Here is a 12,281-nt window from a genome sequence, read left to right as displayed (position 1 = left end):
GATTATGTGCAAACAGCCACACTTATTCAGTCAAGCAAATGGTTACAAATCAAATGCTGGTTAAACATAGAAATATTTTCTGACATTCTGTTTGAAGGGGCGGGGTGCATTGGACTGTTTGCTGAGAACACCACTCTCAAACAATAGGACATATTCTTAGGTTTCACCTGTCAATTTTATCTGTTTGTTTGATGAGACAAGGTCTTGTTCCATAACTTAAACTGTCTGGAACTCACTTTGTAGCTCATGCTGGGCTTGAATTTACAGTTATCCTCCTGAATTAGACCCTGTGTTCTGGTAGTACTGTCATGAGTCACCACATTCAGTTGACTTATGCATTCAGATCAAATGGGAATATTCTTGGTTAACTAAGCAACTTGAATCAAGAACTCTGGAAGAGGCAAACAAATCCTTCCAAAGTATGAAATACTGGCCTCTTTCAGAGAATTGTTTCACCACCTTGGCTATGATGACTGGGTTGTGCCTTATGGCAAAAATCTGCTCATGTTACTGAAATCACCTTGGACTCAAGTAGAGTCACTTTTATGATAGACAGTTTATCTGACCAAAATTTTCACCTTCAAAAATGACCAAAAGTAGGACCCTTGACTCTTTCACTTCTTTCTACTCTCCTCAAAAATAATAGACAATATGTATTTTCTGATTTCTAAACAAAGAAGAGTTCAGGACACAGAAAGGAACAGGGTAGAGAATTTCCAGTGCTTAAAGTGTCTGCTTCTGTGTGTGCAGAATTCTGTCTGTGATATAAGTCTTCCTCATCTATGGAAAAGCTGCTTTGCAGAAGTATGAGTTCAAGAGTTTGCTTAAGTTTCTATACTACTATTTTACCACAATATGTGTGTGTGTGTGTGTGTGTGTGTCTGTGTGTGTGTGTGTGTGTGAGAGAGAGAGAGAGAGAGAGAGGGAGAGAGAGAGAGAGAGAGAGAGAGAGAGAGAGAGAGAGAGAGAGAGAGAGAGAGAGAGAGAGAGATGCCCAATTTACCCAGGTTATGTCAAAAGAATGGAAAATTTAAAATTTAATCACTTCCATGGTCAACTTCTGTTTCCCATCACTGCCTGACTAAAAGGCCAGATACTTGAAAATTCAGTAATAATAATCCAGAAGTTATGGAAGTATCTCTATATACCACCCCATAGCTTGCTAAATTAGATGCTATAAGAATCCACCTAACATGAATACCACAGAAAACTACAACCAACCGAAAAGCAGGGGTTGGACATGAGTATCACAAAGCCTAATAAGAACCAGAGACAGTACTCAAATTTGAGTAGTGTTACAGAAGAATCTGGGCTCTTTCTGAAATGACACATCTACATCTTGTGTGAATGTGTATGGTGCATGTATATGTATTGTAGTTTTTGTGCATATGTATGTTTGTATACCTGTGGAAGCTAGAGATTGGTGCCTAGTTTTTTTTTTTTTTAAATCTTTGTCCATCTGACTCTGAGACATGGTCACTCACTGAAACTGTGTATTTATTAGCTGGCAATGAGTCCTTGGGATCTATTCTCTAATCCTACCCCATGGCTAGAGTTACAAATGTGTGTCACCATGAATTGCTTTACATGCAAACTTTGAAATGGCTACTAGGGATATAATCTCAACTCCTCTTGCCTATGGCATATACTTTACTCATTGAGCCATTTCCCCAGCCCCCAGAATCTATCTTATTATGTGTAGGACTTTACTATTGAGTGGGACAGCAGTATATCCACATACGAGTAATTTAGATACAGTGTACTGTCATATTGTAGTATTTAAGAGCTGTGATGGCACCTCCATTGAGACCCGAGAGTCTCTCATATTCCAGGTCTCTGAGACTTTCTAGAGGTTTTCCTACCCCCCACCCCTGGCAGACACATATTTCCATTTATTCTCATGGCCCTCTGGACCCAAGCATTGGACTAAGGTTGGGGGCTCCTATGGAAGAGTTAAGGGAAGGATTGAAGGAGCTGAAGGGAATGGCAACCCCATAGAACAACAGTATCAACTATCCTGGACCCCTGGGAGCTCCCAAAGTCTAAACCACCTACCAAAGAGGATATTCAAGCTAGTCCGAGCCACCCTGGCACAGAAGACTGCCCTGTCAGGCCTCAGTGGGAGAGAATGTGTCTAATCCTGAAAAGATGTGTTGCCCCATAGAAAGGGTATGCTGAGGAGGCACACTCTCAGAAGAAAAGGGGAGGGAGGATGGGATGAAGAACTCTGGGAGGAGGACTGGGAGAGGAGGCAAAAATATAAATCTGTAATGTTAAAGGAGAGATAGAGATAGAGATAGAGATAGAGATAGAGATAGAGAGAGAGAGAGAGAGAGAGAGAGAGAGAGAGAGAGAGAGAGAGAGAGAGAGAATGTTTACTAGGATGGTTCAGGCCTGGCTTAGCTGAACACATCTGATTCAAATTACTGATTGGGTTGAACCGAGGTTCAGGCTTTAGACTAACTGGATGCTTTCCCAAGAGTTTATTGTGGAGTTGAGGCTGTAGGAATAGCAGTATCCCTGGGAAAATATACATTCTTATAGCCAGGACAGAGTTCAACTATACACATGCAATCCAACCTTCTGTTTAGACTGTATTTACCAATGTGCCATTGGCCAAAGTCATTTCTTTGATCCATATCAACAATAATGAGGCATAGAAATTGCCTGCCTTTAGTGAGAAGGAAAGAATGTGCATATTTGTAAAGTAATTTAACTGTCCTGAGACTAAATTATACTATAATCTGAACACCACAGTGTGATTTCCATCAGGTACTTACATCCATTAGAGTGCCTACCATCCACTCACTATTGCATTTCTCCATTCAAAAGTGGTACAACAGTTATCAGCGATACTACCAGTATTTTTCCTGACCCACAGGATATGATGGATTTGGGAGTTTAAAGTCTTGGAAATAAGACATGGGCATGCAGGCAGTACGATTGCCATGAACTTTATGCTAGGCAGGGTTACAGATAATCCTACCAAGAAATACAGGGCAACATAGCAAAGTTTTGTCTCCAAAACACCCCAATACATACATACAAACATACATACTTTTAAGTATGTAAAATAAAGCCAATTTTGCTGTCACATTTCTGTCTTTTTTGGCAATCTGTTGGGGGACGGGAAAGTGTCACTTCACAGTTTGATCACTCACAGAAGTGAACTGAAGTCACTCTCACTGGGTGTGACAAGTAGTCTTATGAAAGACCAAAGAGTGGGTTTGGATCCTTACCTGGTGTTACTGATCGAACGACCACTGGCTTTTCACTCCCTGCCACGAACCCAAAGCCCAGCACAGGGTCTCTCCTCATCTCCACCTTCCGTGGAGCTGGGGGAATGATTTGGCAGCTGTCAAACCGAGGATCATCAAATGGGATTGCCTGTGTCATGTGACTGTGGAAAAAATACAGATAAAAAAGATATCAATGTGGTGGTTAGGCACTGGCCTTGAAATGAAACCTATTGTCACTGATAGAGTGTAGGAAAGAAGTAGAGACTCATGGTCCTCCTTTATGGTCTATATATTTCTCCTTTGGAACTCTGTAATTCCCAGGACTTTGCACCAACTGTCCACACAATGTGGAATGCTTGTCCTACAAATATTTGCAGGCTGCACTGTTGCCTCTGTCAAACTGCTTTTCACATATTACCATCATATGTGTGTGTGTGTGTGTGTGTGTGTATATATATATATATATATATATATATATATATTCTTTTAATTTGTTTTTATTAACCTTTTAATCCTTTCCTATTTTCTCTCTCCACCAAGGCACTACTTATCTACAAATGTACTACAGAAGACATTTATTTTAATGATGACTTTTAGTTTTACTACTTTGCTTTCCAAGACAAAAATGTACAGCCTTTAAGGACAAAATACTTAGTTGTCATGTGCATGGAGATGCGAGTGGAACCTGATGCCACATGCATGCCATGTAACTGTCTGTCATTCAGCTACAGACTTAGTCTATGAACTGTATTGATTGTATATATATATATATATATATATATATATATATATATATATATATATATATATACATGATTATATTCACCAATATATCACTGTGTCTGACTCACAGCAGGTTTTCAATAGTAAATTAAATTGTTAGTCAGGGAGAAAAGTTACTTCTTTGTATAACACTATCAAATTTTAACTGAAATGCTGACCCATGGTCTCATAAAGTTATAGACATTCAGTTGGAAGTAAATATGATACTTGAGATTAGCAAAGTTAAAATAACTTTTAACTTATTTAATAATAAGTTAAAATATGGATGGTTTTAGTGGTAATGCCCTATCCTGCTACCAAATTCATTCTCTATTCCAAAAGCAATTAAGTGTCCCAGTCTTGACATTTACTTTCACAAAGAAAAAAAATGATTTGAATGATTTAAATGAACTTTTGCATTAACTGAAATTTTAGTAATAAATCAAGCACGAATATCATAAGACATTTGAGAAGTAGTCTCTTCAGTGTTGTAGCTCCTGCTAATCTGCCCTTGTTCTAATAAATAGCTTTCTGATCACACCCATGCAAGAAACTAAATAAACTCTGTGACCACATGCAGAAAGAAGACATGCAAATAGAAGGGGGCTTGTTAACAAAAATGGTTCTAGTAGGAGAGGGAGGAGGGTGAGAAGAGAAAGGATAAAAAGGAGTAATATTCAAGATATAAAAGTATGAAACCATCAGGTTTCAGAGCCCAACTCCCACAATTCCTAGTGAAGTTTTCATTCTTAACAATTGTCTAAGACAGCTTTCTTTTGAAGAAGAGTAACTTAACTTTATTCTACATTTATTTAATTATGCTCTCTCTCTGTGTCTCTCTCTCTGTGTCTGTCTCTGTCTGTCTGTCTGTCTCTCTCTCTCTCTTGTGTGTGAGTGCATGAATGAGTCTCTCTCTCTCTCTCTCTCTCTCTCTCTCTCTCTCTCTCTCTCTCTCTCTCTCTGTGTGTGTGTGTGTGTGTGTGTGTGTGTGTGTGTGTGTGTGTGAGTGAGTGAGTTTACATGTGGAAGTCAGAAAACAACTTTCAAGAATTGGTTTTCTTTTCCTACCATGTGGGTCCTAGGGATTGAACTCATATCATCAAACTTAGCAGCAAGCACATTTATCCACTGAGATATCTTCCTAGCACTCATTTTAACTTAAAATATTTTTAATATGCAAAAGAGTATCATTTAAAAATACCTTGGATGTTGCTGTTCTATATGCTGTCTGGACTATGTACTGCCCAAAGGTAAGAAGGAAAGACAGGGACAGCAGAAGGATGATGTTGTTCAGTGTAATTCGTAAATTAGGCAAGATCAGCAAAAACCCTCCATGCGCTAGATGCTAGAGATACACAACTGTAAAATCTGCAAACAGAATGTAACTGCTTGAGACATGGAGCACTAGGAGAAACAGAGTGGATAAATGTGTTGTATGCTTTTTTACCTAAGGCTCATCTGTTATGTGATTTAAATCTTGAAGACTTTGCTCTAATGGAAATTGTTTGACCCTCTTCACAAGCTCTTTTCAAAAGCCATGAGAGGAAAAGAAATGAGTACAAGAAAGAGGCCATGGCAGTGTGTGCTCTAGCTAATAGGAAGAGAGGACACAATTGATTTGGTTGACATCTCTTATAGAAGCTCATGGGCAATTAAATTAGAATATTTTAAACATCAGTGGCTTTATTAGATTCTTTCTAGGAAACAATAAAGTAACAGTATTTAAAGTTTCAATATCATTCATTCAACATCTCTCATATTATTATAATTTAATAACATAATAATAATAATGACAGTTATTAAACATCAATTTCTTACTAAGTATTATTTATTCTAAATGCTTTCCATATGTTAGTTTGCTTAATTCTTCAAGACAACTTCATAATATACTAATAATGTATTTACTTAGTTAATTTATGAAACACCCACTGGGCTCTCCATTCTGGAAATATATAAAAAAGAAAGAAATCAAAAATAAAATGTTCATTCCAGGTTATGGTTAATAAGGAGAGAATTTGCACAGGGAAGCTGGGCAGATAGCTACCGACTGTATGAGGCTGCTGTAAAGTGTTTTACCAGGGACCTGGGTAACATTTTGAAGAAGTGCTCTCAAGACAGGGGGATCATGAAGTACAATGGGAAGAAAGCATGCTTAGTGACATCTAGGGTAATTAAGGAGGTAGGCTGTGGGTTTGATGCCACCATTGTGTAATAAAGGAAAGATGGTAGAGATCCTACAGGGATGGTACAAGCTCATGTGTTTATTTGGTCTTTTGCTTTGACTAAACCAGGAGGCCAATAGAAATTCTGAATGTTAGCATTCTAACATTTATGTTATCTAATATTATAATGTAAGTTTTCTAACACCTAAAGTCTGAATAGTGGCATTCAGCTACTGTGTTGGCAGCAGAAAGGAGGGTACATAAGAAAAAGAGCACCCATGACCCATGGCATCCCTTCTGACAGATCGATCGTAACGGCAAGAAGACGTAAGTAGCAGAAATTTGAGAGCTTTTAAGTACTGTGAGAAGCCATTCTGATGGAACAAAGGTAAACCTTTTCTTATTCTGGAACTTTTCTCCTACACCTACATCTTCTCCACAAGAGTAGACCACGGGTACATGCCCTGATGCACCCATAACATCTGTTCTTCCTGTTTGCTCAAGAAACAGGATGTATATGAAAAACCAGCATGGTTGTTTGTAGTAAGACTTTGAAGCCAGGTGACCTGGCTTTGGCTTCTAATGACACCGAATAGTAACCGTATGGCCTGCTTCCTTACTTCATACACCATTTGGAAAATGATGACAGTAATTATAACAATTTTATAAAAGAAATGTGCAAAGCAGACAAGACATGCAAGGCACTTACAAAATGTAAATATTCAGAAAATGATAGCTTTTAATTTTATCTCTAAATATCAATGAGTAGAAGGGAATACTTTTCAGACATGATGAAAGTATTCCATTGTTAAATTTGAAAACCAACTATGCTGGTCAGTTTTATATCAACTTGCTATAAGTTAGAGTCATTTTGGAAGCGAAAAATGACAATTGAGAAAATGGGTCTGTGGGTCAGCCTGGGATGTATCCTCTCCATTGATGATCGGTGAGGGCGTGTCCATTCCACTATGGATATTACCACTCCTTGGCTCATGGTCCTATGTGTTATGGTAAGCATTCCATGTGAGCCCATGAAGTAACACTCTTTCAATGCCTCTCCATTAGGTTCCGACTCTAGATTTCTTCCCCGATTAAGTTCCTGCCCTAACTCTCTTCGGTGATGAAGTGTGACCCAAAAGTGTAAGAGGAAACAAAATTTTTCCTCCTCAAGTTGATTTTGATCATGGTAATTTACCACAGCAATAGAAACCCTAGCTAAAAAACCAACCTACCATTTCAAACAATTGTAGCCCAACTCTCTGGGTAACATGCCTCATTAGTTCAAGGCTTTCAATTAAAATGTTTAGATCAAATGCAATAGCAGAATAAATAGAAAAAGGACTTAAGATACCCAAGGCAATACTCTACCAGGGACACAAAAGAATACAAGAAGAAAGAGTAAAAAACAAAGAATGAAACGGTACCATGGGGCACAGGGATAAGGAGTGAGCTGGAGGGATGAAAAAATATTAAAAATATTCATTTCTGCTCTGAATCAGAGCTGAGGCAGGCAGGAGCCTCCCTTTCTTAAATACTGCTTTCCTGTGTCAGCAATATCTCAAGTGTGGTCATATAGCTGCCCTGCTACACCCTTCCCAAACTGGTTACAAACCCAGTCAAACTCAGTTTCTGGCTGCTGCTAGTTTTAGCATTTGATGTTTATTAACGACTCTTGATTCGCTTTGTTTTCCTTGTATATGGAAGGAAAGCTTCTGATAACATTACCATTTTCTTGCTCATCAGGTTACATTTTCAGATTAATGATCTCAAAGTTATCCGTCTCTCTTCTTCAGTAGACAGGTCTGAAATAAGATATCCCCATACTGTGAAATGCCATGCTGATCTTGGTAGTAAAGGAAAGAATCAGGAGCCCTTATCTTTCAAGAATTTTTTTTTGTGAGGGTGGTTGTAAGATTTTATAAGGAACTCAAAAGCCACATCTTTTCACTTTTTAAACATGCTTCAGTAAATTCTAATGTGGAAACTACAAGAATACAGTGACCAAGTACATAAACCTTCATCCCTTCCCCAGGGTTCTCCAGCAAACACAGATAAGTCAGGAATCTATGACTTAAAAATAGGGGCTAACAATTGAGGTGGAAAATGTACCCATCTGGATTAACTGCACAGTCTTGCTCTTTCTTGGGGAATTTCATTTCTAAAGGGACTGTGTGACTCCTACTGCATGATTCCCCATGACAAAAGAAAAGGAGTTTTTTTGAATTTTTGGAGCTTTTGATCCTCTCTAACAATAAAAGAATCATTAAATATTGCATTGACTGGAAGAAAGCACACCAGAAGAAAACCTATAGTCTTTTCTTGGACTTGATACACCCACTAGAGTCAGCATGATCTTTCTATTGAAAATGTGCTGAGATGAAAAATTCTAGAAGGAAGTACCAAATTTAGAAACATCACCTTTGGTGTGAATATTAAGGCATCTGAACAGGCATATGATGGCAGGTTGGTCACCTGCAAGGATAAGACTTGAGCCAAAACGGATATAAATAGGCATCTGTGACTGAGTTTAGCATGATAAGGTGACTTTAGTACCAAAAAAAGTTCAGTTGTCACTTCAGGAAAACACCAGTTACCTGCATTCATATCCTGTTCCTATCTCTGTCCTAGGAGTACTAGCCTGTGTAGGAGAGAAACTTCATCTTACTTTTTTCACCAGGCTGTGACTCACCTGCAAGGTGCCACCTTCATTTCCAGGCTTTCCATTGCACTATGCAATTTTTTCGTCCCTTGACCTTACTATAATTTTTCCCCAAAGTTTGTCACATAGGTGAACCCAGATCTAACAAGTACAGATCCTGTGTATGTTTGGGCTGGTGCAGAAGCCAAAAGTAAGATTCGGTACCTTCAGCCTCCTCTCCAGAATGGAAACATGAACGACAAAGCAGAGTCTAAACCTCCATGAAAAGCCATGGGTAGCAGAGCTGCCCAGCCTTTAGGTGACCCAAATGAGGGATACTGAATAACTGTGTTATGAGTATTATTACACTACATTGGGGGGTATGCATAAAAAACTCACAGAATCTTGCAGCCAGTACTTTTCATAATATTTAAAGAGTCTCTCTCTCTCTCTCTAGAACTATTCTTTTCATATTTCACAAGTAAATGTATTGTAGTCAGCAACCACAGTGGGAACCCTGCTATCCCGATTAGGGGAACCTATTCCCTGACTGTCTCTGCCGTCTATTCATTCAGAACTTCCAACAGCCCTGATAGGCTTTAGGTGCTCTGTGAGGGGCTTAATATGGAAGCTTTCACTAAAATCACCAAGCTAAGCAAATCCAAGTTCTCTAGCACTGGAAAAGAGAAAAAGGCAAATTGGAAGGGACAGAGAAAGCTGACTGTGGGATGCTGACAGCTTGCAACAGCAAAATGAGGTAGAGAACACTCTATGACAAGGTCTCTATCATGTCAACATTAGGGTAATGTGACAAAATAATCTATTGAAAGCATCTTTTGCTCTTTGTTCCTCATTGAGATTTTTTCTCTCCCAGGTCTGAAACAGACAGCATAAATATTTCAGTTTCTGATTTGGGGGAAATGCCTTTAATAGAGCTCAAAGTAAAAGTTGGTTTCAGACCACTCTTCCTATGCATTTTCCCCTTGAAAGTATGAACAACATGGTACCAGAAGATAAAGCTGAAGACTCCAGTGAAGAGTGGGAAAAATGAAAAGTAGCAGTTTGGTGCTTTGCCTAAGAAGGCATCAAGCCCCTCAGGCCCAGTGTAAAGAAATAGCAGAACCAGTGAAATTCAAGAGACCACATGGGTTATCATGGGAGTGAGCGATGAAAAAGGAAGACATCAAAGTCTACGAGGATTTCTGCCTTGCTGAAGATACTCAGACATTTTGAGTCTTCATCATGATTAATCATGAATGGCCAGTCCATACGAATTTTATTCAGAATCCCATTATCTTGCAAAATCCCCTATATGCATTCCATTCGTGGGCCACAGCTTAGACTGCCTTCCTGAAGGCCTGCTGCCACTTGGGAAAAAAGAAATGAGATATCCAGACCCTACCTGATGGGCTCCTAGCAAGCTCAGCAACCCTGAGGTTGTCCCCATCCCCTCTGGGCTCTATCTTCTAGTCCACAATTTTACCTGAAATCCAAGATCTGTACTTCACTCCTGGTCATAGCTCAGCCTGCATCTCTGGAGGCCTGCTGCCCCCAGAACCACAAGAGGCCCACTGCTATTAGGGACTACCAGCCCTCTACCTGAAGTCCCAGAGGCCAGCCAACATCAAAGACAACCAGATGGCCAAAGGCTAGCACAAGAATATAACTCAGAAAAGCCAGACCAACATGGCACCATCAAAACCAACCTTTCCCCTGGATATCATAACATACCTAAAGAGCAAGACAATGGCTTTAAGTCTCATCTTATATTGATGATAAAGGAAAGATTAAAGAGAAAATAAATAACTATAAATATATGAAAATATAATCAAACAGGTTAAGTATATGAACAAAATAATCCAAAAACTGAAAATAGATATAGAAGCAATAAAAGAAACATAAAGTAATGCAATCCTGGATATGGAAAAACCTAGGAAAGAGAACAGGAACAACAGATACAGGCATCACCAACAGAACATAGAGATAGAAGAGAGACTCTCAGGCATATAAAATACCACAGAAGAAACTGATATATCAGTCAAATTAAATGGCAAATCTAACACAAAACATCTGGGAAACTTGGAACACTGTAAAAAGGCCAAACTTAAGAATAATAGGAATAGAAGAAGGAGAAGATTCCCAGAATAAAGTCCCAGAAAAACCCGTCAGCAAAATCATAGAAGAAAATTCCCCTAATATAAAGAAAAAGATGGTTATAAACATACAAGAAGCTTAAAGAAACCAAATAGATTAGACCAAAGAAGAACTCTCTACCCTACATAATAACCAAAATATTAAATGCACAAAACAAAGAATATTAAAAGTTGTAAGGCAAAAAGGTTAAGTAACATATAAAGACATACTTATCAGAATTATACCTAACTTCACAACAAAGACTCTAAAAGATAGAAGGGCCTGGTAAAAGGGCTTATAGACCCTAAGAGACTACAAATGCCAGCCTAGACTACTATACCCAGCAAAATTTTTAATTACCATAGATGGAGAAATCAAGATATTACATGAAGAAAAAGAACAAACAAACAAACAAATTCAAACAAAACCTTTTCCACTAATCCAGCCCTATAGAGGATACCAGAAGTAAAACTTCAATATAATGAGGATAACTACACTTAAGAAAACGCAATAATTAAATAAATTTATGGCATTAAAATAAAAAGAAGAAACACATACACTATCTTACCAACATCAAAATAACAGAATTAACAGTTATGGTCATTAATATCTCTCAACATCAATAGACTCTGTTCCCCCAATAAAAAAAGACACAGGCTGACAGAATAGAAGCATAAGCTGGATGCATCATTGTGCTGTATACCAGAAACACATCTCAGCAACAGTAATAGACATTATCTCTGAGTCCCTGAGTAAAGGGCTAGATAAAAGTTTTCCAAGTAAACAGACCCAAGATGCCATATAATAAAATAGACTTGCATCCAAAAGTATTTAAAGAGACAAAGAATGATGAATATTCACATTCATTAAAGAAAAAGTCCAACAGAAAGATTTCTCAGTTCTGAACATCTATCTATGTCTCAAATGCAAAGGCATACACTTTTATAAAAGAAACGTTACTAAAGCTTTAACCACACACTGATTCTGACACAGACATAGTGGGAGACTTCAACACTCCATTTTCACCAGTTTATCTCTTTGAGACCTTGCTGAAATTTTTCTAAAATTGATCATATAATTGGTCACAAAGCAATTCTCAACAGATACAAGAAGATTGAAATAATCCCATGCATCTTCCCAGATCACCGTGGATTAAAGCTGGACTTCAACACCAATAGAAAACCTAAATACCATGGAAACTGAACAAATCTCTATTCAGTGATCACTGAGTTAGGGGAGAAAAAAAGGAATTTAAGACTTTCTATAATCCAACAAAAATATTTGGGCACAACCTACCCAAACTGATTTATGGGACACAATGAAAGCAATTCTAAGAGGAAAGTACAT

At 38.2% G+C, this 12,281-nt stretch overlaps 1 protein-coding gene across 3 annotated transcripts in view; it reads right to left on the bottom strand.

Annotated features, from left to right (window-relative positions):
* The window catches only part of FRMPD4 (FERM and PDZ domain containing 4), a gene marked incomplete at both ends in the record, with an annotated part of 949,207 nt that overhangs the window by 138,323 nt on the left and 798,603 nt on the right, over positions 1-12,281 (bottom strand). For all 3 annotated transcript variants that reach the window (XM_080909714.1, XM_080909715.1, XM_080909716.1), the window contains one exon: positions 3,240-3,400. In XM_080909714.1, the coding sequence (XP_080765840.1) occupies positions 3,240-3,400 (161 nt within the window). The remainder of the gene's footprint in view (positions 1-3,239; positions 3,401-12,281) is intronic.

The sequence above is a fragment of the Micromys minutus genome, assembly GCF_963924665.1.
Source record: "Micromys minutus genome assembly, chromosome: X".
NCBI lineage: Eukaryota > Metazoa > Chordata > Mammalia > Rodentia > Muridae > Micromys > Micromys minutus.
Note: the sequence above shows the minus strand (reverse complement) of the source record. Positions and strands in the feature narration are given on the sequence as shown.